At 40.9% G+C, this 25165-nt stretch overlaps 2 protein-coding genes across 2 annotated transcripts; both read right to left on the reverse strand.

Moving 5' to 3' along the window:
- Nucleotides 1-351: 351 nt before the first annotated feature.
- LOC135338418 (uncharacterized) lies at nt 352-12308 on the reverse strand. Its single transcript, XM_064534539.1, has 22 exons — nt 11475-12308; nt 11061-11200; nt 9868-10347; nt 9529-9694; nt 8831-8942; nt 8304-8455; nt 7983-8109; nt 7143-7285; nt 6728-6824; nt 6361-6453; nt 5937-6083; nt 5176-5337; nt 4793-4973; nt 4475-4579; nt 4096-4187; nt 3869-3925; nt 3077-3222; nt 2746-2890; nt 2265-2399; nt 1961-2098; nt 1192-1508; nt 352-691 (listed from the first exon to the last, which is right to left on the reverse strand). Exons 1-22 carry the CDS (start codon nt 11993-11995, stop codon nt 433-435), a joined length of 3915 nt encoding a protein of 1304 aa, XP_064390609.1. The 5' UTR covers nt 11996-12308; the 3' UTR covers nt 352-432.
- Nucleotides 12309-12449: 141 nt separating this feature from the next.
- On the reverse strand, nt 12450-24433 carry LOC135338419 (uncharacterized). Its single transcript, XM_064534540.1, has 22 exons — nt 24268-24433; nt 22622-23699; nt 21992-22158; nt 21763-21890; nt 20645-20955; nt 20308-20456; nt 20086-20240; nt 19995-20041; nt 19684-19868; nt 19453-19627; nt 18457-18774; nt 18263-18360; nt 17986-18188; nt 17812-17904; nt 17661-17700; nt 17510-17586; nt 15727-15933; nt 15038-15168; nt 13546-13743; nt 13020-13484; nt 12831-12907; nt 12450-12758 (listed from the first exon to the last, which is right to left on the reverse strand). The coding sequence occupies exons 2-22, from the start codon at nt 22996-22998 to the stop codon at nt 12517-12519; spliced, it is 3843 nt and encodes a 1280-aa protein (XP_064390610.1). The 5' UTR covers nt 22999-23699; nt 24268-24433; the 3' UTR covers nt 12450-12516.
- Nucleotides 24434-25165: the final 732 nt, after the last annotated feature.

The raw sequence follows: 25165 nt of genomic DNA on the forward strand, positions 1-25165 counted from the left end.
CCTATATCTATAGCTATAGATCGCATGCAGTAGAATGGAAGCCTAGGGTTACGTAGCTTAACACGTACTATAAAAAGGATGTGAACAAATGGTTTTTTGGAATTGATTTGATGGTGAAAAGAGCTATGGTTACCACACTTTAGAGAATTTTTTTATCTAGAGCTGAAAGTGGCCATGCAGGTCAGCAACTACTCAACAACATGGCTGCTGTCAACTAGGCCATGGAGAAAAGTTAGCGCTTATTTAGTGCACGTGATCTCATACACTACAGCATACATGTATGTAGGAGGCATCAGTTGAAATTACTTTCACTCTGAGAAACTCGTGTACCAGTCCTAACAGTCAAGTAATTATTTACGACACTCATTAGACCGAAAATACTATGATAATATTATTATAGTGACTTTAATTGACAAATTTCTTTCAAAATTATCAACTACTAACAGTTCTACTCCGTGACTCAAAGGTTGTCTTTAGTTCTCTGCTTCTATCAACAGTCACTGAGCTGTGAAATTCTGGTTTCCGACCATTAACGTAAATATTGTCCAACAGTCTGGACAGGGGTACCTGTAAGTCGTCAGTGGAGACAATGGTGGTACTGATTGAGCCGTCTTCATTTATTAATCGATATGCATCAAGGGGGATTAAGGAATCATCAGCTGAAAATTTCTTGGTCTTTATGCAGCAAGATCTGCAGCAAATGTAGAATTATGATTGCTTAGACACAATATTTGATTTATAAGAGACTTCTTCTATTAGTATAAGCAGCTCCAAAGCTCCCCACCAAGCAAGCATTCTCCCCGTACAAACCCTATAAATAATTATAATGCCACACAGGTCTCAGACACTGGTGGTCCAACATAATTATTAAGAACCAATAGACAATAGACTGATCTGTTTATTGATAAACAGCAATTTAATTTTGTAACATGTGCATGGTGGTATGCTGTGGGTTTGTGAAAGAACACCGGCCTAATAACTGAGCCTTTATTAACAATTCTACCGTATTACATGTACTAGAATGTTGTTTTTCGAGGGAAAAACCTTACGAATCAACAGAAAACTGAACATTTTGCGATCTAACTTCTGCGTTCTAACAAGGATTTTATTTTTACAAAGCACTCAAAATGTTTGATGCTCGCAAAATCTTATAATAATACGGTATCGCCTGATTGTTGTATACGTACATACCTCAATACAAAAATGGCTGATGCCATTGATGCGAAAATAAAGACAGCCAGAGGAAAGTAGTATCCAGGTAATAGGAAAATGTTGCTAGCAATGATTGTATGAACAGCACTATCAATACAGTCATCAGCAGTGTAGTCTTTCAATACAATGTATGTTTGAGGTATGTCACTGTCGTAGACGTCAATGCTTCTTGCCAGGAGTAGCACCATCATGTTGGTGGCCAGCAGAGCTTCAATGATGTTTGCTGAGCGCGACTTGTACGGCTGAATAAATGAGTACAATCCAAAGATGAGGGAAAAGCTGAAGATGACCCAGTACTGCAAAGAAAGACAGAAGTGTATTCCAATTACTAGCATGGGAGTGCAATATGAGATTAATAAGACGTGTAGCAAGGAATGGCAAGGCTTCTAATTGCACGAGGCGTAGCTGAGTGCTATTAACCTTGCCAAAGCTTACTGGAAACAATGATTTGATTCTGAAAGGCATGTTTGGCAGGCCGGCTGTTGTTCAGTAAAAGGTGGACTGGACTGATGACTAGTACTAAGTAAAGGAGATAATTACTTGGCTGAGATTGAAACACCTACTTCCACAATACACAGTACTTTACACAGTACCATACAAAATGCAAAATGTTAATGTGGAAAGCTGTGAATTCTTAAGCAATGTAACCATCATAACCATGACAGAGAACCCAATTAGGCAAGCTAAAGAAAGAAGATATGGGATACATCTGCAAGCTATATAATTGTAGTTTTCTGCGTCGCATCACCTCTTTTCCAGGCAGTGCCACTGTAAGCACAATGAGGAGACCTCTTCTGAGCAGCTCCACAGCTCCCCACCATGCATACTTGCTCTTGTAGGCCTCACTCGAGGGAGACACCGCGTTGTACAACAAGTAGGTGTACCTCTGAGAATCATGATACATGTAACTATGCATGCAGTCATGCATCTTTGGTAATTTTTAAGAACATGGTCAACAACACCGACTACTAAAGATTTAGAACTCGCTAACGGTATCCACACGAATACAAAATCAGCACATCTATAATTATGCACACAATGAATTCACTCACTTTTGAGCATTGAGTTGTGTACAAGATGGCCACTGGCAGTAGCACCAAGAAGAGGAGCAGCATGGCTAGAGATAAAAGGGCCAGCGGTACGTGTCCATTAGTGAAGCACTTTATGTTCCCATTCACGTACCAACGCTGCAGTGAAACGTATGTACTCACAAATCATTCTTAGATTCTGGAAAAGGATTATTTATTGTGAACATCATGCACACAAGCATTTGGAGCAAATTTGCGTTTGAAATACTTGTGTCAAAGTATGTACATGTATGAAATTGTTAGTCTTGGGTGCTCATGGACACGTACTACATGTAGCAAAGGTAACTAGTAGCCTCGATCATTTGCACTGAATTACGTACTTCAAATACCTTCCGACTGAAGTGTATTTTTGGGTTCTTAAAATTCTGTAAACAGACAATTAAAGTGTGATCCCCGCTCAAAGTTAGGTATATAATATAATAATTATACTGAAACAACCACGTACCTGACTCACAGCAGCTCCATTGTGTCCAGGAAGATAGGGACAGTTAAGTACTGACATACTTGTGTGTATAGTGTGAGTGGACATGAGGAGGGCCACCAGCCACAAACCAGGCCATGGGGCAACCGTCTTCTTATGGGAACAGTGTCTGCATGTGTGCATGAGGGTGGATCAATCAAATGACCAGCTAGGGAAATTCCGAAAAAGGATGACGCAATACACGTCGCATTCGTATATAGAGTATAATATAGAGTATAGAGGGTAATTTTCATCGAGAGGTTGTTCTTATATTGAAACATGCATCTTCTTCTTAATTGACAAACAGAAGTTTCACCTGACAATGGCCACGAGGCAAGCTGCAAGAATCAACACAATAGGTGGGATGAATCGAATGAAGTACACCAGCAGTGCTGAGAATTGAGGCCCAAGACAAAAGTCATATATAAAGTAGAAGCTCAGACCACTGCTCACATAGTAGACCTACATGCAGATATAAGGAACATTATTTTATAAAACTATGTGATGACCGGAGTAGCAGATAATAATTATGACCTAATCAGCAATCGTACAAATCTTATAAATAATCATAATTTATATGTTCAAAACTATGGGGTCAACAAAACACCATGTGTCAAAACTGCATGTTACTGAAAATCCACTTCACTGTACCAATCTAAATGAGTACACACTTTGGTTAAATTATTGTCCACATTAATTAATTAATTTCACGCTGCAGCCTAATTCAATTATGAGAGATTGCGCCACATGGTATATCGATGAAAGTGCAGTTGTGGTCGGTGCTATTACATGACATTGTCATCTACACACTCACAGTCAAGCACCAGCAGCACAGCAGATCGAGTGAGGCACAATACTGGCAATCTGTCATTGCGCACCCACGATTAAATTATTGAATACGGCTGCAGTAGCACGCAGTGCGGAGACATTAATTAGGACAATCATTTAGTAATTATAGTGAGGCCGACCAGTTTTAGCAATGGAAAATAACCTCCTAGAACAGACAGCCACACCCAGAAAATTATTGCTGAGACAGCATTATTTTGAAAACCTAGCCATGTATTTTGACACAAACGGCACCCCATAAAAAAACTGTACATACACTTACGTAAGGATGCACTACTTCAAATGTTACGGGAAAATGGAAGGTTAGGAATGGAAGAACCTGCATGAAGAGGGAAGACACATCGTAGTTTAGATGGCAAGCAAATTAATGTTAATTAGTGGTAGTCCAAGACTCATTATTTACTAACTTTCCCTCATTTTAAGTTTCTGAATGTCAAGAATTTATTTCTCACCATGCATGCAAATTCAACACTATAAATATGCTTATACCTGCAAGTAGAACAGAGTTGGGTAAAGCCAGTCATGGATGGACCATTTGAAGAACAGGAGAAATCCTCCGATTACGAGGACATCTAGAATCACTGTATGTATTATACAGAAGGCACCAGCAGTATTGAGTGATTGTGTCTCCGTAAAGGGGGGAATCGGGGCACACATAATTACTATCTTCTTTCTGCACGTACGTTCTATTTTATGGCCCAAAAATATGTAGAGCTTGAGATAAGAGTAAGAGTGTTCTAAACTGCTGTAGTAATTGTGGAACTCTTACATGTGGAACTGTATGTGGAACTCTTATCTTGGTACGTAGCATTGAATATAATTATAGCATTGATTTGTTATTGTTGTGCGTGCATGCACGGTAACTTACACAGTGCAATAATGTAAAGCAGACTGACTGTTCCACAGGTTTTACAGTTGCTGAGTAGAGCACTGAAACCAGCACTCTCGTCACTACAATCACCACACAATACACCTGCATATACAAAACACATTTTCGAGATTAAATGATAGAACATAATTATTGAGTGGCAAAAGAAAATAATTCAAAATGAAATGATGCATTAAATATAATTATGTATGCATGAGCACCAAAAAAACTGTGTAAGTTACTATTAGTTGCAGTTTTTGGGTAATAACAATCTAGTTAGTGAGCCGATAAATCTAGATGGACAAAAGTACAATGTACCTTGCCTTCCACAAATGCACTGTTCGTCTGGCGACTTGGGATTGAACAGAAATGAGCATGTCAACTCTAGGCTGATGTTGGTTACCCTCAGGCACTGACAGAAATGCTGGGGACAAACGTAAGTCACCAGCCTGTCTCCTGTTTCACCTTCCTTAATACCACCCACTCCCCATCTCCCATTCTGCAGGGGGAGAGTAGTTGGACAACAAATATAGAATTTACTAAGTGCATTGTAAGCCTTTGCATCTTCAATACCGGCCAAAGCCACACCCATGCACATGTCTATATAGGAGTGGTTCCACCGTACAAAATAATATGTTACAGTGAGCGACAGAATTGTACGTGTCATTCCGCCATATCATTAATTATAGTACTTAACTCACAGATAATTGCAGAGTTTCCTGGTGGCAGTTCATAATGTGATCATTTTCCTGATCATTGCATGTACACACACTGCTCTGACCTCCACTACTACCACTCGGCTTCAACGCGTGCCCCACTGGACAGGGAAGTGGGCGGAGGGTGATGTTTACCACTAGGGGGGTCTAGTGTGAGTGCGTGTGCGTGTGTGATGATGAGGGTTTTCATGACACTTTAAATATGTAGATGAAGTTTAGAATGCGATATTTTAAGGTTTCCCCCTCAAAACAGTAACAGTAGTTAATTAGAAGAAAACAACAATCATGTTTGAACTTACGTACAGTGGGAAATTTTCGAGGGTGTAAATTTCGCTATTTGGCTGGAGAGCCCTCAGAAGAAAGTTAAGTTTTGTGGGTTCTAACATTCGCAGTTCAATGCCAGAAAACCACACCCACCAAGAGCTAGCTTTGTATGTGAAATACCGGTGCGTGGTAGTTTATCCCAGTTTTAATTTTCGTGTTATAGCTGCTCTGCCCTCGAAAAACACGACACCTCACGAAAATATCCCGCTATATATACGGTGTTACGGTGTTCACATTCGAAGCGTGATCTACCGCATAGCGTTTTCGTCGCATTGCAACCGTTGAGCACAGCTGGAACAGACAGACACACACACACACACACAGTCAGCTCTACCGTATCCCTCGTGCGGGGAGGTGTAATAAATTGACAAGAGCCCCCCTGGTTTTTAGAAAGGTGGGGCACTTAGTCATGCACAGCTTACATTAGTGACAATGGAAGTGACTTGTATTATCTTGGAGTCTGGTAGCATAGCGGTATTATTTGCCACAGAGAACTGTGTTACAATGCTGGGGGTGCCAACTGTATCAGGACTGGCCGCTGAGGGGCTGAAGTCGATCTCACCAGTAGTCTGTAGGGAATTACACACAGTGCAATTCAGTTCAGTAGCATATTCAATCCTGTTTACGTAGGTAATGCAACAATCGATTATATAGACTTACAGTGAGCAACCAAAGTAAGTATAGTCGGTTCCGTTTTTGTATATAGTACGCTTTGCGTGTTTCACACCAGCCAACAACTATGGTGTCTTAGATGGTCACCCGCTATACCCACGCTAACACATCATTAAATTGCAAACACTCCCACCGCGTTAAGTACAGTATATCCATGCACATGCAGTCACTCACGTCGGTGAGCCGTACTGAGACTATGATGGGCAGTCCGTACTCATCGGTCCCTGTCATACTCACTGCAATCTCCTGACCGGGATATGCCGTCACCTGGTATACAAGGGGGCAGGGTGGTTGTACATTGTTTTTATAGGCTTGAGGCGATATACATGTAGCTAGGAAGTGCTCCTACATGTACTGTGCAACCGAAGCCCCTTGGGGTAATTAAGTGCATGTGCACGGCAAAATAATATTGTACGTGGAACCCACGTATGGATGACTACGTGCATTGGCGTATACGTACATGACACACATGCCTACACTAACAAAACTCATAAAATTATGAGTTTTGTTAGTGTAGGCATGTGTGTCATGTACTCCTCACATTGGGTGTGTCTGCCCTGAGGCTCTCGGCTTGTGTCTGCACGTACCACAGTGGGTTGTTCTCATCACTTGAGTGGGCACGGTTCACACTGTCATTACTAGGGGGGAGGGGGGTTTACAATGATCGTTACTGCTTAAAATTATAAGAGAAGAGTACGGTTCCTACTAAAAACACATTAATTTCTGGCACATTAAATTAGTGCATTTTTAGTGGGACCCATGCATACTCTATTATTGCATGGGGGGATGAAACGCTTGCAAGAATGTATTCAATACACATGCATAAATTCCTTATAGAGCATGGGCCAATAATACCATAATTATTGTCTAGCGCATACGTACAATATACAACTGTAAGTCTATAGTGCATGCATGCAATTGCTAGATCGATCTACACTTTCTACACTTTAGCTTACGAGAAGCTGACAAAATCCCATTGAAAGACTTCCTTCCTATCAAAGAATTGTGGCCCAAATCCAATCCAAGAGCAAAGGTCAATGTTGTTATGGAACACAGCTGATGCTACAAGGGCTTGGTTACCAGAAAATGAGATCTTCACCTAAGGTAAAGACAATTACAAATTAGGGATCTTCAAGAATTTCCAAGCAGGATCAAATGTACATAGGAATGTAAACATGCATATAGAAAGAGCGAAGTGACCCTTTTCAACATTACAGTAGAACCTCGCTAATCCGGACAAAAATTAATGGCAAAATCAAAAAGAAGAGGCTGTCAGTAGAATAGACTACTTCACATGCGCACTCTAACTTGCTTTGCTTAATCAGCAATAATGTGTTAAACACCTCGATCGCTCAATACAATGGCCACAGCAAAGAAAACAAGGAGAGCTCACAAGACTCATCACTCTATTGGAGAGACAGTTGAGATAAAGACTATTCTGGCTAGCTGCTTCCCTTCTGGCCACAGTAAGTACATTCATAATACATGTACACAAGTGTCTTTGTTAATGATATTCACAATCACTATGGCATCCGTTAATCCGGAAATGTCATGCATTCGGATGGGGTCTGGTCACTCTATTCGGATTAGCGAGGTTCTACTGTAGTCAATGTACATTGAGAGTTCTGTTGTTGCGTTGTGGGGTAAAGACAAGATGACAAGTAAACAACATAATGGAAAGCAGTAATTTAAATTCCATGGACCATGGATCATGTGCTCCAGTGTACAAATTAATGCATCAATCCTTAATTTAGATGAACAGCTTAGATTGGAAGTACCGGTGAGAATAAACTTACATTCTCCCAATCGTGAGGTCTTGCTGTCTCATTCTCGTAACGTAGCACACAGAGTGGGTTGTACAGTATCCTAGAGAAGGCAGTCACAAATCCGAGAATATCCTGTACCACTATTGATGCTCCAATACTGCAATAAATTATAGTACAGCCTTCACCAAAGACAAAAATGCTGTGTATATACATACATGTATATATAAAAAGCAATCAGCTGACTATGCATTGTTACTGTTAACTGAGTGTATGTAAGATTATTATAGAGTAACAGTTAATAGCTTTTATTTTAGTAGAAACATTAATCCTCAAATCTAGCTACCAACTCACATGCCAGAATTATTTGTGAATGCCACATCGGCTCCTGAGAACAACTGTAACTGTCCAAATGAGGTGATGTAGAGTGATCCAGATTCTAGACCACTGCCGAAATTTGAGGTGAACTGCAAACTTCCATGTATTTCAACACGTGTCCCACTAATCTACAGACAAAAGTGAGAAAGAGTCTACATATAATTATATTGAAAACATGCGTACAACCCGAATTCGAAACAGTCTCTCTAAGAGCTAATAATAACTAACAACTCTGCATACAGGTGTTCTTGAGTGAGTGATGCTGCTCATTATAATGACCGATAACGCTTTATGTTTGAGGAGCCAATATTTCGCGGATTGCTCAAACTAAACATTTCGAGGGATTATGGAGGATAGAGGTTCAATATCATATCACCGAAAGTAAACAATTTTTGAGGAACTAACATTTCGACTTTCTAGGTCAATTAATCCGCAAAATCTTAGCTCCTCAAATAAAGTGCTATACGGTATGTAATTTGTTCTTGACATTCAATTATTCTCACAATTAAAACACGTCCAGAGTTGTTTCTGAATGTGTTAGTTCCATAGAATGCCAGAGGAAGATAAGCCGTGCTCAGTACACCAGCCCTACCTCCAAAGTTATCGAGGAAAGTGCTGCATGCAGTATATACATTATAATTATACAGAGGGAGAGAGAATAATTATAAATCAAATTGGGTGGGTTTTGACCAATCAAAAATTACACTATAATTATGCAGAGAAAAAGGCCTAGTGACTATTGTACAGAAATTGATCTATAATATAGTATGGAAGTGTAACCCCTTGTAACGGCCGCCCCTGAAGAAAGACCAACTGCGATATAAGGCTATGCATGCAGTCACCCATCCAAATTAATGAACAGTTTGTGCACAAAACAACCCCTCAACAAAGACCATGCAGCTCTGTATAACTTGTTCTCCAAATAATATGTCTGGCATAAAGAGATTCCACCGTACGGCGTATAGAATTAAGAATTAAGTGCAGATAATGAAGACGGTGATTGCTAGATGGTAGTACGTACTTTGCCATGGCAGTACATCTATAGCACATGTACGTACGTAGTATATAGCTCACACCATATACATACATGTACACGCATTGTATCTCTTAACAAGATGTACAATAATAATAATTGTGATAGTACAACAATAATAGTCAACAATTATAGTGCGTATACAGTCACGGAGACACAACGACTCACCAATTAACAACAATGAGTGGCTCCACACTACTGGTCTCCACTAGAAACAACAGTGAGGCAAGGGCCATGGCGGCTCCAAACTCCTCCGCATAGTTTCTGGTGAATGTACAGTTCTCGACATAAGCCACTTGACTCAACTGTGGGGCTCCATCACGACTAGAACTCTCTGTTAAAGGAGAGCAGACAAACCGTGTCGGTCTTATGGGAACATGCAATCAATTTTGACCGTGTACTAAAAGTACGTATAGTGCTTACAATAGCTGCAGTAAAAGCAGGCTAAAAAGACAACAACGTAAGCCACTCATTTTTCAGTGACTATAGAACTAAAACGAGACTCACGGTTAGCGAACAAGTGTACTGCTCCACCAAACTCTGCTCGATTTTCCTGAAACACTGAGTTCAACAATACCAGTCTCACAGTAAACCCATTATCAGCTCCCTCTAGGAACCCTAACTGCAAACCACCTGATGGTCCAACACATTGATTCTTAATAAATAGCGTTCGATCTATAGTGCTAGTATGAGCAGCATGTCCACTATAGCCTAGATACAAGCCTCCACCGAAGGACACTGCACTGTTGTTGTCCATAACACAGTCTGTGATGATGGCATCGAGAGAAAATCTGGTATCGACAGTGATAGACATGGCACCACCCCGGCCAGTGAACACAAAGCTTTGCAATAGCTCTGAGGTGGAGACAACCTGACGTGGGTCGCTGGTGTTGTTTGTGAAGACACAGTGTGTGATAAAGATGCCACGATTGTTTGGCACACTGTTGGGGTCAGTGCCATTTGCATTATAGTGGTTGTCATCGAAACCTATACAGAGAAGAAATAAGCAATTAAATATAGTATTAGCAAACCAAACAATAATAACTCAGGTATATCACTTTCATAATAGTACATTCCATTAATTCGAATACAGTTTGTTTTACTTGATGGAGTAATAATTCCTAAAGTCTATTAGCGTTGAGTTCGGCTACGTGGTCAATTATGGCTCATTTATGCTTTATGTGGTTGACAAGTATGCCTTTTATGACTTTTACATGGAAAATACTAACTAGTAGCGAAGTGAAGCTTATCAGCTCTAAAGCACGTAGATCCAGCATGTATTAACAAGAAAACCAATGGTATATATGACATTTTAGTGAAGTATGAACAGTTATGAAAACATAATGAAGGCTAAAACTCAACACAAAATTATAGTGAATATACATGTACCTTGACTAACACCAAAAACAATTGGAAGCTCTCTCTAGATACTGATTATTACAAACCGTGCAATCTGATCGGTTAAAACCTTCAGAGCCCTGTGACAAGCCCCTGCATGGTTATCTAGCTCACATGGTCTAGATAATGTTTAGTTGGTATCTATTTGGGATTAAGAAACCTTAGGGACTATAATTATAATAGTAGTACCCTCACTGCGGTCGGCAGCCGGTTTATACATAGCATACCTCGGTTAACCCATACCTCGCACTGCCTAACTAATAAGATTGAGTGGCATGTACATATATACATTGTACCCTCACCTATAGACAGACCCCCAGCGTGACCTCTGTACTGGTAGTCAGGTTTGGCCACACCCTCGAATCCGTTACTGTCAAAGGAGCAATTGTGGACCTGCACTAAAAAGCTTTGGTAAATATCCACGGCTCCACGGGAAAAAAACCTGGAGGGGAAAAAAGTTATGTCGTACTCAGAAATTTAATGGTCATGCACTAACATACACATACAATGCATGACTGTACACATACACACTATATTTACTGAACAGCCAAACTTTTCTCCCCCAAAGACGCCATGCATGCATTACAGCTATGTAGTTTCCAATGAATCACTATAAAATCATAATTATATAGAAACTGTTAGATAATTATAGCTTCCAAGTAAGACGTACGTATAGCTTCTACGTATAGCTTCTACAAGTTTGATATAGAACTTACATGAAACTGCAATCTGAAATAGTCGTATTCGTGACTTTCTCAATAGCAATAATTCCAACACTTTGTGAAAAATGTATTCCTCTCATCTCAACAAACTGTGCCCCGAATATCGTGACAGCATAGAACACACTGACATTCTGTGGAGCTGTGAGATTACTAAATTCCACAAAAACAGAGCCAATATCTTCAGCCACTATCCTAATGTTCTGCACAAGGTACACACTTTGTTCAATTGAGTACGAGCCGGCCGATAAAGTAACCTCTATACAACCGCTGTCTCTATGAAATATTGTAGTGTTGAGAGCTGACAGCACTTCTTGCAAGTTGCCAAATGTCAGCGTAATGGTATTATTTGTGCCTTGTCTGAATCTGTTGTATTGTGGTCTCCAATCTGAGGTAGTTGAGTTCTTGTTAACACTGATGGTGATCTCACAATCAAGGGTGGTGGTCTGGGAGCTGACAGCAAACACTGACACAGTACAGAAAATTGCTAGGAGCCTCATTAAGGAATTTAGATGCATCCTCTAAAGTATAACTACACTAATTAGTTACTGTAAACACTCTTTTAATAATTATTGTGACTTCTTTAACTGTCTGAGCCAACGCCCACCATCCAGGTGTTGTTCTGTGATCTAGCCCCACCCCCCACTAGCACTCAGGTCGACTTTTCTCTACATGTCCTATGTATATATTTCTTACTCCTAGTCATCAGTCTAGGCCAGGATAAATGGTCTAGCTAGCTACAACAGAACAATTTTCCAAAATTCTTGATGATTTTATTGACATCACGCCATACGTATAATACTAAGAACACATCGACCGCCGTAGGCTAGGCTGGAGAAGGCTATTCTGATTGTGACGACTGGAAATGCAACGGTACAAATTAGGTCGAAATATACACATGAGGGGTTATATACACAAGGCTAGATATCATGTGACAGCACTAAATCACGCTGTATTAGTACTTAAGATTGATCATTAAAAATAACACTGTATTTGGCAGTTACATACAACTCATTGAAACTAAAACAACGCGCTAGCGTTACTTTAAATATATACACACTATAGCTCCTTGCCCATCATTTAGATACAGATAGAGTCCATGGTCTTCATCATGATCTTCATCACCATTCACATGCTCACGCCCTGGCAAAATAACAGAGAGAAAACTGCGTGGCCCTATCCCTAGACATGGAAGCACGCCTCTCAGCTGACCAACCACTGATATCCAGTATAGCTCCTCTCGAAAATAGTCCCCAAAGTTGGTTGTACTCACAATATATCCTAAATGAATGAATGAATTGTGCAATAACAAGTGAGTAGGTGTCGGTATTAAATAGCTTTATTCGTACTCACCAGACGGACCCATCGAAAGTAGTTCAGTTGGTTTGCCAGGGAGTAGTACATCTAGCTCACATTTCACGCAGTCATTTCTACAATAATGTAATTGCATACATAGGTACGTAACACCACAGACTACACTATATTATTGCTGTTTGTACATGTACAACCTTATTACATAACACCATACAGAAATTAACTTACTCAATATGCAGTATCAAGATTCTGTTGTTCACTGCTAGCCCTAATTTGCAGCTCTCATGTGCCCCAGCAGTTCCTTCAATAGTCAGAATGGAACCCTGTTTCAGGTACTTACTCCAAAGCTGAATCGTTCCAAACTGTGTCTTCTGAAGTTCAGCACCTTTAGGTTTTGGTTGACTTGGTTGTGTGTGGGGATCATACTGAACATCCCACACCTTGAGTACCGAAAACAGACTCTCCAATACAGGAAACTGGTACAATGTCTGTACGTCTTCTTCTGGTGAACTGAGCCCAAGGATACTGACCGGAGCCAATGTGTGTGCGTTCAAGAGCAGGACTCCGTTGTTGGTGTGCACTAATACTAGTCCAGGAACAGGTATCAGTGCTTCAATGAGCGTTGAGGGAGGGAAATTATCATAGGACAACATATTTCCCAAAGTAAGGTCACAGCTGTACACCACAGGCCCGCTGCATGATAATGACTCATGATTATAGTGGTATATAAATTTCTAATAAAGATTGTCCTCACCTCTGATCCACCCCCCTCCATCCAAAGAAACGAGACCCCATTGAGAAGTGAGGGCAGAAGTAACGAAGAATTTTTCTAAAAGTAAAGGGCCCATGCAGATTTGGGGTTAGATCCTTTTCTACAACCACATCTCCATTGAGGTCAAAGACCATGTAGACAAGAGTGCACTTTGGATTCACTCTCAGAGCTGTCGCATATCTACATGTACATGTACTTTCATGTAGGAAGGATTTGCACATACAGGTACATGACATTTACAGTCATCATCATGCAGGGAACCACATTTTGTCTGTTACCATAAACATTCGTTACTTAAAATAGGGGGCAATAGGGGATGATTTTCATGAGATCTGTGTTAATGAAAGCACCGCAGGTACTGTTGCCTCGGAGATGCCAAAGCTACATAACATAAAGCTACTAATAGCAATATTTTACTGCATGCAAACTCAAAGAGTGGGTAATGATCGACCACGATCGTTGTTAAAAACGATCGATGCCAAAAGTTCAAGTCTAAAAATCAGCAGAGCCTTGCAGCTCTCTTCTCACTCTTGCAGCTACCAATAGCTAGCGTTTTAGTGCAGAGCTAACTACTAAGTAGAGTAGTAACACTCAGTAAACAAGTTTGGCTACGTGCTCTTCTGAAAAGGCTGCAATGGCATTCCAAGTAGGCATAACTCGAGAACGAAGCATTATGTTGCAAATCCACAAATTAAAATCCAAGAAAACATGACTCGAAGCCTATAGAAACTCTTACTTGCACTTGATTCATCCTTGAGCAGCTGTAGCAGTCTACACACACAGACACACAAACACACTACCGTATACCTCGCTTGCGCATGCGCACCGAGGCATAATAAGTTGTTTTACTGCCATAATTATTTCCCAAGTACATGTAGATAGAAGTTTGTGCATTTCATGTCAATGAATTTATCAAAATGTGGAGGATCTGTTGAGAGGTCAAAGTTCACAGTGGCTGTGCTGCTTCTGGAAATGTACACTCTAATTGGCCACTAAAATATAGCTAGCACTTTTAATTAGTGGAAGACCAACTATAGATGTAGGTTAAATTGTATGCGAATAGATGATATCGCTACGAACGATTTTGATCTTCACTGTAAGTATAGCTAGTCGTACATATAACTAGATTCTACCATACTCCATGTGAGGCTAAGCCTCGAGGCATAACTACATGTATATAGTTGATGGTCTATTCAGGGGATGACTTCATGCTAGAGTGGTACAGCATAATTTCATAGTAAAGTACTGTAACAGTAGGTTGATCTTAGCGCATGATTATGTTTGAACGCTGTTTAGCACTAGATCTATATACACCCCGTCTCTCTTCTAATTACAGAACCACTCTAATAGAAGAACCAACTCGCATTATTTTTTGTTCTATTTATAAACCATTTGTAATTATGTATCTATGCAGGCTCAAAAGCTGTGGCGACATAATGCACGTAACTGCTAACCGTAGTTCATTTCGGTTTACCTGATATGCCTGAAGTGAGAGATATAGAGCTGGGGGGAGGGAGTTACTTGTTCATACCATTGGTGCTTGGGGTCAGGAACACAGTGGATCCTGACATCACCAAAACTGTCACTGTCTGAGCAGTTCACAAACTATGAAAAAGACAACAAAACATGATAAATACGATTTCAATATACCAAAGATGTAGTGCTTTTTGTTGCAGAAATTTCGGAATAGACACTAAAAAGTCTATTTAAATTTATGGTTGCATGCATGAGCAGCGACCACCCCCAGAGAAAAACTGAAACACAATTTGAGCGAGTTACCAAGCGAAAAACAGGTGGGTCTAGTTGCGTTACGTTGAGTTCAGCCCCGGAAGTTATGTGGTCAATTATGAGCTTTATGTGGTAGATAAGTATGGCAGGAATCGACTTCTACATGGAAAATGCTACTTCTAGTTGCTTGGAGCTTATCAGCTCTACAGCATATAGATAGAAGCGCTTTTTAAAAAGGAACCCAATGGTATATGAAACTTAGAATTTCAGTGAAGTATGACAAAGTTATGACATTTTTATGAAGGTCAAGCTCAACACGAATGAACTTTAGTTTTGATGCCTCCATTTGTGTAAAAGTACCACTTCCGTTTCCAATCCAATCCCTCCTTTTCCTATATCTTAGCATCAAACACTCGAGCTACGTAAGACACTCACCACTAGGACACTGCAGTTTCTGTCTTTCTGTACATGTAGCTCTGGACGTACAGAGAACTTTAGCAGAAGTGTGGCTTCCCCTAGTATTACTGTTGAGAGCAGACACAGGCTAAAACAGTCGTACGTTTCATTCAGAACTTTGAAAGTTTGTTTCTTTTTTTCCCAAGACCATTTTTTGAAACGAGGAGGCAACGACCTCTTAACTTCCTGCATAAATAAATTATTATAATTATGTGTACTAGGATTGTTACACGTACACAATAACAACAAACGTTCCGTTCCGTTCAATAGTAGATTTTTTTCAGCACCTACAGAAGCCCTCGTAAAAGTTCCCGTTCCATACTGATGATCAACGGCGCTAAGACGTTTCGGAGGCGGAGGGCCAGCTCAAAGGTACAGAAATGAAGTACCTGTTTTCATTCCGTAACAACGATATAGCACGTGTAATGCTACTTAATGAATTAACATGATAACACTCGGTTGCTAGCAGGTTACAAAATCAAGCTGGTGGACTGTTATACTAAAAGAATCCTCATCCTTCACAGACAGCCCTAAGAAGCGAGTCAAGCGAGTTACTGACATTCAGCTTAAATATTTAATTAATACTGTATGTACAATATTTTTCATTTGGCATGATAATTCTTATGACACTATAAGAAAATGCTTGTCACATAGTCTCATGAATCAGCCACCGTTCCTTTGGAACACCGTCTGAGCACTCTTGTCATCGTTTTATGTGCCAAGATGGAATTCCGTCTTGACCAATCAGATTGCAGAAGTCCAGTCAGGTGATGAACTTGGAGGCAGCAAAAAACTGCACTTTGCTCAACGCATTTGGATAATCATTACGCATGCATTACGCATGGTAAACACTTCACACATAGAAGCTGCTGCAAAGCATAAGCAAGCCAAGCAGGGTCCTTGGGCAATTTAGCACCACAAGAAAAACACAAATAGAGAGAGATGCCTTCGCTTGACGATTTGTATATTAACAATTAGCAAATATGTGTGGGCGTAAGATCACGAATTTAATTACATTCCATTGGTTTTGTGAGCAATTAACATTCCATTTTGAATTGACTTCATGACAAGAGTGCTTTCATGACAAGAGTGCTCAGACGGTGTTCCAAAGGAACGGCGGCTGATTCATGAGACTACTTGTCACAATGGTGCAATCTGATTGGTTACTGAGAGGTCCTTTATTTCACTTAGAGACCTCAGCAGAGATCTTCTACAGAGTTCCATTATATGTACTTGCCTATGGAAATTTATGTTGAAGTCATAGTAACGATGATGCAGTGCATCATTAAAAAAATAATTGTTTTTGTGTTTTGCAGTGCAGCTTTGCAGTTTTTAACTCACTCTTGCAGCTACCAATAGCTAGTGCTCTAGTGCAGAGCTAACTACTAAGTAGAAAAGCAACTTTCTATTAGCAGTTTTTGCTATGCATGATTCTCAAGAGACGGAAACGGCCTTCAATGTGAGTTTTTTATGTAGATTTAGCCAGAGCGAAGCTTTAACGTTGCTTGAGACTTGTAGAAACTATTGGTTGCAAAGTCTCTTTGTGTTAGCTTGCTTAGCACATTTCTATCAGTTATAGGCCTCATCCAACGGTCACTATGGGATTATGAGACCCTCAGGCCCTTAGTAGCGCCCTCGCTGCGCTCGGGGGCGCTACAGTCTCGGGCCCTCGGGGTCTCATAATCCCATAGAGACTTTGGGTTCAGTATAACTATTATGTATAGTGTGACAGAAGCGTGCTAAAAAATTAATATGAACATACACTAGATCCAGACTGAAGAAGGGTTGTGTTGATTTGCAGCCTGGATATTGCAGTTATGGCAGTTTTTCTATGTGTCCCTGGATTACACTAGTAAAGTTAGGACTCCATTTTGTAGCTAGCTGTGTACTTACATTCTTTATTGCCCACTCACCTGTTTTTTCTCCTGTTTTCTGGCTCCGTAAAACGGAACACTGCGGTGCAACGGAAACGCAATGGGAACTTCTATTTATTTGAGGGCTACTACATGTTACTATTACAATCAAGTATTACAATTATTGCTAAACACACAATCACCCACTCACTGAGAGGCCTATAAATCTCCCTGACTCCACTATCTTGTCCAAAATTGGTATTTTGTCACTGAGTGGTGAGTTCTCAAGCTCATGCAGAACAACCTGAAATAAGAGTACAATACATATTACCAGCATTGAGAAGAAGTATACAAGTAGCAACCAAAAATAATATCCACGACTTACGTTTTTCAATTTCTTTCGGATGTTTTTCCTTAAGTCCAGCCTTTTGCAGGAGCCATCGATACTATAGTAACAGAGCCATGCAGAATGGTTCCCAAACTTTTCGCTATACTGGTTGAGGTTGTCGCGGGTTGAAACCATCGTCAACTCCACAACACAGTGCTGGCATTCAAACACTCGAACGGGCCACGGAAGAAACGAGCGATCTATAGAAGAGTACGTGCAAATTGGTATCACCACAACCATGTGGTTAGGACACGACACATCACTGTATAAGTACCTTTGCCTCTTGTGCTCATGATAGGACTGTCCAGTTTACTATCCAGAGAATTACGGTAAAAGTGTCTCTTTGATACCTCACGAGGGAAACACAGCTGGCTATATAAATTCAGTCAAGAGCAATACATAAACAATTAGCCTGTTCCTTGCCACAAGAATCACTACACGCACAATACGTACAATAGCAAAACATACCCAGTGTATGGGTCAAGCAACACAGTTCTCATTGGGGGGGAGTCCATATGCCAGTCTGCTGTGATGTAGCCATCCTCTGAGAGCCGGATACCAATTTCTTGTGAACAGTGATCAGCTAACATAGACGCAGTACGATCTTGGTAGTAGTACGGGTAACGCGGGTGTAGCAGGCGGGTCCTCCAGCGTAGTTTGAGCATTGGAGCGTGCTTCAGAGAACTGGTGCTCAGTAGGTTGATGAGTGGCTCCCATGGAGCTGAGGTGTTGAACATGTGGAATCGCGAATTTCTCTCAGGTATCCAATGTGGCCACTCCATGTGACTGAATACATGTGTGTGTGTGCGCATCCAGGTATTACAATATAAGTCGATCCATTAACGTAGCCCTAGCTAGCTTCTTTTATGAAAAGAAGCATATAGATCTATTAACTATTAAGCACAAACACCCAATCTGTGGTCAAGCACGAACTACGTGTACATGCAGTTATGGACTTAGCTATTTATAATAAGAAGTATTAATTTGCTCTATCTTACATGCTGTCGTTCTGGACTATATAGGAGGGTATTAATTAATGTTTGCGATTTTCGCTGATTAAACATAAAATTATGTACCGCGAACATTTATACCCACAAATTTAATATCAGATGCATGCATGCTGCAAAAAAGGCTGCTATTCCGCAAAAATCCACGAAAACCTTTCTAACAGTATTCCGCAATACAAACATACAGTAGTAGCAGCCGAAATAAATGTTCTGTCCGTTCGCGTAGTACACTGTGTTTGTTTTGCTATTGATAATGCATGTAGGTTAGGGTCAAGCAACGTAACCACAGTGTACATGTGTACATGTAGTACGTGAAAAGGCAGAAACGGGTGTTCTCATGTTGCTGTAATCTAACCATTATGTGTACTATATCTATACGCAAACAGAAAGAAACTTTTTGGGCTAGCTCCTGTTGTAATTGTGACTAAAATTAATGATGGTATAATTACGTACTCACATGAATGCCTCCATGAAGCGTGTCCAGCTTCTCTTAGAGCTGCCTCCTTGTCCCAGCAACGCATGGATCATGGACAGATGGTATTGGAGGAGTGGCTGCCTCACTGCCAGCTGCTCCAAAAACTCCAAACATTGCTCAAGAAATTTTTTATTGAAGAAGTCTGGATTGGTACAGCCTGGAAAGAGAATTTATGAGATCCAATCACAAATCCAACAATGAATTACTTCTTACCTGGAGCAGTGGGGTCACTGGGGTTGACCCCAACCAATTCCCCTGAGTGAACCAGCATTCTGGACTCAGCAGCTGCTAACTGTAGGGGCCAATGTTGGCTTAACGAAGTAGGAAGAGGTTCTAAGACCTGGAGAACACTTCTCCACAGTCGAGCTGCGTCCCTCGCCACTGAGCTTGTGAGTAGGCTACAGTGCGTGCAGTTGTGAATTTGTTGCTCAGTTCACATGCATTAACCTAAACTCTGATTAGTTCCTGAAACCCCGACCTCATAGATCGTTTTATGTATGAATTGAACCTGGCTATACGCTCACCCACAATCGTAAGCAGCTGCTTCTAAAGCCAGAACAGAAGGTTGAATCTGTAGATATCGATGAAATTCAACACTAGGAATTCGCTGCTTACCAGGAGATGATTAACAGGAAATTGTGCTATTCCAGGTGCTTTATGAAATCTGGTGAGCCCCTCGCTTTCCCTGAAAAATCTGCAAGCCAGCTCTCGCTCTCCAAACTGAACCAGCATACGACCAATCTCATTCAATACAGCTGCTTGGTGGTTACCTACAATATAATCATAAGTGTTATATCAATTACATATAACTTGCCATGCACATCCAATTACACCAACCTAGAGCAATAGGATCTCCATCACACTCAAGCTTAGAGACAGCACTCTGGAAAGCAGCCACAGCCTGCTTGATCTGTCCTCTAGCCCAGTAGACATATCCTGGCCACAGCAACAACATGCCAGACATCACTTCACTGAGATTCTTGTACCTGCAAAACAGAGATACAAAATTAGGTACAGTATGTCATTGTGAATAATTATATACATGTAGTTACATGTGTACTAAATAATCACGTACATTTGTAGCTACGGTACCGTTAGTGTTATAAATGCACTGAGAAGACCGACCATGCATGTGTGCAATATTATGCAGAACTCAGCAAAATGTTGGACATACCTAGCTTGGATAAAAGAGGACACATAATGAATTGTGGCTAGTTGAGCAGGTGTGAGCAGGTCCTGGGGCTTTGTGCTTTGATCTCTGTTCCCAAACAAGGGAAAGGCAAAGTTTACTAAGTGAAGCAAGGGCCCTGTTAATGGCTGTCTCATCCACAAAGTGTTCAAAAGGTTACATTCCCCGAAGTCAAAAACCGATACATGCAGGCCAGTATCTGCACATGGCTGCATGGATGAGAGCCCAGATGGTGCGAGTAACTTGGCCGGCAGCCCCCAATGCATCACGGGATCAGAATTGGGGTCAGCATGAATCTGGAATATGTATGTACAAGGAATAAGCTCGATTATAATTATATTATAGACTACACACAGCTTACATTGTTTTAATAACAACTCGTATGATTGTATAGTTCAGACATTAGTCGACTATTTGAATGAAAGATTTAGCAACGGTATTTGTATACATTGTAGCTGATCCAACCCTCCATCTGTAAAATCATAATAATTTCTACAAAATACTTACACTTTGAGTAAGTGGTTTATGGTACTAATCGCTTGTTACTTTGTTCTGTCTACACATGTACCGTATATGCTCGATCAGAGGCCGCTCTTGTATAAAGGCCGCACTCAAATAGTAGCCTCCCTTGCTAGCAAAATTAAACATTTAGTAGCCGCTCTCAAATAGTAGCCTCAGTAAACTTTGACTCGAGCATTTCTGCACGTGGCAGCCAAAAAAATTATTATTAGCAGCTAGCTACATGTAGTAGCTACAAGTAGCAGCTTGTTAGTGCTTCACAAAGACTTTCTCATGGCAGAGTTCAAGTTTATGCAGGTGAAAGCAACTTTTGATGACAAACTAAATTATCTAGAGCTAATAAACGCCGCTCTTGAACAGTGGCCTCTCTTGAATTGTAGCCTCCTCTTCCAGCAAAATGAAACATTTAGTAGCCGCGGCTCCTGATAAAGCATATTCCTAAGAATGGCTGATTTTACATGCTGCATTCAAATAATTATCTCCAACTATTCATGAGAATGGCCCATTTTGGTATTAAGAGGCTGAACCATAGTAGGCACTGTACCTATTGATCACTCATCACTTAGGGTCACAAAAATACTCACTTGTGCCATTAGAAATGGTGTACTAAGCTCCTTTTCTAGCCATCGTAGAAAGATGGACACCTGTGAGATTTGGGAGCGGTCATTCCGAAGTAGGACTTTAAGGAGATACGGAACATACGTGGTGGTTTCTGAATGGATGGACAAAACTTGACCTAACTTAGTATTATACGTGTACAAGAATTAACACACAATTTAGTGCACAGAATACACGTAGTGTAAAAGAGCGCACCAGCATCATCTTTTCTCATCCTTATGAGACAGAGTTCAACAAGACGAGGGACTTGAGCCTGGCTGGGCAATTTTACAGTTCCAAAATCCATAGCCGGTACACTATTTTCACTCACAAGGTCACACAATGGGCCTAAGAATTCAGCCACAGCCTTTCTATTTATGGACCTGTATAAAATACCAAAAGTGTATCAATATTAACAGTGCATGCATTGATGGTTCTCGGAGGCTCCCAGGAAGTTACCACAGTTTTGTACCAACGTTTCACACGTGCCCTACTTATAATGTCACAAATTCAATTGACTAATATATGTGACTAACGACTTAGATAGAAGTTTGAGAGGCCAAGCTGTGGCTTTCTACTTGCTTGTAATTGATTCATGGGGTCAGTTAACAATCACCGATCAGGGAAAATCTTGTGAAGGGGTGTGTGTGTGTGGAAAATAGGGGACTAGGGAATCTGTGCCTCCAGTAATTTTTACAGTCTGAGATCTTTTTTGGTGCCTTCTCAGTTAGTAATGCGGTAGCTCAGTGCGTACGCGGGCGGTGGACGGGAAATTAATTTGTAAGTTCGAGTGGCCTTACTATACAAATTCCAGGGCATCCTCTCAATCTATGATGGAGCACATACCTAAGTTTTTTCTTCTGTTTTTTTGATTTGCCTTTACTCGAACTCCTACTTTGTTTGGTGGGCGTGTCTTCAACGGTGCTAGTGGCAGCCTCTGTAGCTGTAGCAAGAGAGCCTTGTTCAGATCCACTGGACATTGGAGACTCTGGGGCAGAGTAGTAAACCTCATTCTCTCCGTCGCTGTTTACAACCACAACGTCGTAATCAAAGTCACTCTCTCCTCCCTCCTCAGAGTCACTGCAGTGTGAAAGAGAACCCACTTGTCTTTTTTTCTTTTGCTTCTTGACAGGAAACGCAGATGGTGTTGAGAGCTGCCAAGAAAGCATGCGCTTGAACTCCACTGGGAGCCCCACAGAGCTAGAGAGCAGATCATTTGCCATTTTTTATAGAAATTAACCTAGGTCAAAGGTCTCATGCCTTAGCCTCGACTCCAGCCCCTTCAATAGCCAAATTGCTTTTCGTTTTTGCTGACTCAGCAGTAGAACATGACTGGATCTATAATAATTATACCTAGTATGGGTATTATGTGCTGATATAGGGAGGTCCAGTATATAAAACCATCATAGAGACACCTAGCTGTCAACAGACAGAAACCGTGCAGAAATATTGTCTCATGAATCAGTCGCCCTCTATAACGTACACAGACCTAAAAAAGTCACATGTAATTGAATAACTTCTTATATGCCTTCTGTGACTGAATGCTCTTTTCTCTTGGCTGATCTCCTGCATGTGTACATTGATCGCAGATCGGCGTAGAAGGTTGAGAATGTGGGTGGCTTTGTGTGAGGCAGATACGTAGTCCTTCCTTTTAGGTGGCTGCATGTCTATATGTACTCCTATATAACTACATTTCTACAAATTCCACTGGAGAATTATTCATTATGTATACTGGGCTGCAGCAAAGACAAATTCCAGATACGCTTGAAACCCAATCTCCCGTCAGGGACGGTTGGGCCATGCCCAACTAGGTCACAGCAAGCTTGTTCTTGGGATTCTCCATACTCTATCGAACTCCTTCCACCAATCGGATTGCTCCATATTAATTCCAGTGTCTCCTTGCACAGCATATTAATTTGCAGCTCTGTGTGAGAAACAAGCAAGGTGAATTTCTACAATATTAAAACACTGGATTTGACTATGTTGCAATAAAATGCTCCTATATAAATACTATTTATAGACTAAAATTAATGCATTAATACCAGATGATGACTCTCTGCTGACCTACTTTCTACCATAGATACAGTAGAAGAGACTACTTTATCTTTATGCTTCTACATGTACCTCACTAGCCTCCTTCACCGGCCTTCATAGAAAAGAACTGCTTGTGCATGCGCTAAATTATTGGATATTTTTCCCCGTAAAATTAATGTCCTATAATACAACTAATTTTTGATGCCTCAACTGATCCGAGCAACTGATCTGAGTGTGGCAACCAAAGAGGAGGTGCTACATCTCTTACAATGTATATCAGTCCTCTGTGACCACACAGCTTTCAAAAAGTTGGATTTGTCTTCGACTAATATTGCTGAAGAAGATTGTGATTTATTAGCTCAACTCTTATGTTCTGGTCAGCAGGGGCGTAGGGAGGGGGAGGGCTTTGGGGGCTGGAGCCCCCCCTTTCTCTGCAAAAACTACACTAATAGCCCCACCTTCTCTGATGAGTCTTCAGCCTGGGAATTACTGGTATAGATTAGTGGCAGACAAACAGCATGTCCAAGAGCTAGCTATACTATACTAGTAACTTTGATTCTTTAGTGCAACTAGCTATGGCTAGCTAGCTAGCTAGCTAGCTTTAGCAGTATTATTAATCGAAGCAAGGTGTGGCTATTTCTTGCACATGCGCAATGAGCCATTAATTAAGGGGTGTGGCTTCCGGTCACCGAAAACTTCGGCGCTCAGCCCCCCCTTCCTCAAATTCCTGCCTACGCCCCTGGTCAGTATCTTGAATCGTTGCTTGTCAGTGACAACTGTCTCTCCTCTGACAGTGTCCACATTCTGTTTAGAGGACTACAGCAAAATACCTCTCTAAAACACTTGGACATGTCACAGAACAGCATTTCCCTAGAGGCCATGACGGCTCTCAGTGCTTTACCTTGGAGACAATGACATGTAAACTAGAAACACTGAGCTTTGAGTGGCTGTGACATTTCTCCAGGATCAGCTATTGAGCTAGTACATGGACTCAGTCAAAACTGTTCAGTGAAGAAACTGGACTTGGGTATCAATCCACTTGGAGACAGTGGAGTGATTGCTCTCGGTCGAGCACTAGAAACAAATGAAACAATCACTGGAGTCTGGTTAACCAACTGTTCCATGACTATCATTGGAGGAGCAGCACTGGCCTCATCTCTGATGGCCAACTCAACAATAAAAGAGCTGTACATTCACAACAATTCATTAGGTGGAGAAGCCATTCAAAAGTTTGCAGAGCTACTACAACATAACAAGACACTCACAAAACTATTTATTTTCCATGATGACTCACTCATTAACTCAATCTGATATCGATACCCTCCTAAAAGTTTGACAAACAATCAAACAATGGAA

This window comes from Halichondria panicea, chromosome 7 (assembly GCF_963675165.1).
Source record: "Halichondria panicea chromosome 7, odHalPani1.1, whole genome shotgun sequence".
Classification (NCBI taxonomy): Eukaryota; Metazoa; Porifera; class Demospongiae; order Suberitida; family Halichondriidae; genus Halichondria; species Halichondria panicea.

What these genes read in the sequence shown, in the direction of transcription:
- LOC135338419 (XM_064534540.1), bottom strand. Translation starts at nt 22,998, where the DNA reads ATGGCAAATGATCTGCTCTCTAGCTCTGTGGGGCTCCCAGTGGAGTTC. An exon ending in CATGAGCACAAGAGGCAAAG is followed by an intron (nt 18,189 to 18,262) that starts GTACTTATACAG and finishes ACTCTTCTATAG; the next exon opens with ATCGCTCGTTTCTTCCGTGG. An exon ending in TGGAGGGGGGTGGATCAGAG is followed by an intron (nt 13,485 to 13,545) that starts GTGAGGACAATC and finishes ATTATCATGCAG; the next exon opens with CGGGCCTGTGGTGTACAGCT.
- LOC135338418 (XM_064534539.1), bottom strand. Translation starts at nt 11,995, where the DNA reads ATGCATCTAAATTCCTTAATGAGGCTCCTAGCAATTTTCTGTACTGTG. An exon ending in TTCACAAATAATTCTGGCAT is followed by an intron (nt 8,110 to 8,303) that starts GTGAGTTGGTAG and finishes AATTTATTGCAG; the next exon opens with TATTGGAGCATCAATAGTGG. An exon ending in TCTCAGTACGGCTCACCGAC is followed by an intron (nt 6,084 to 6,360) that starts GTGAGTGACTGC and finishes AATTCCCTACAG; the next exon opens with ACTACTGGTGAGATCGACTT.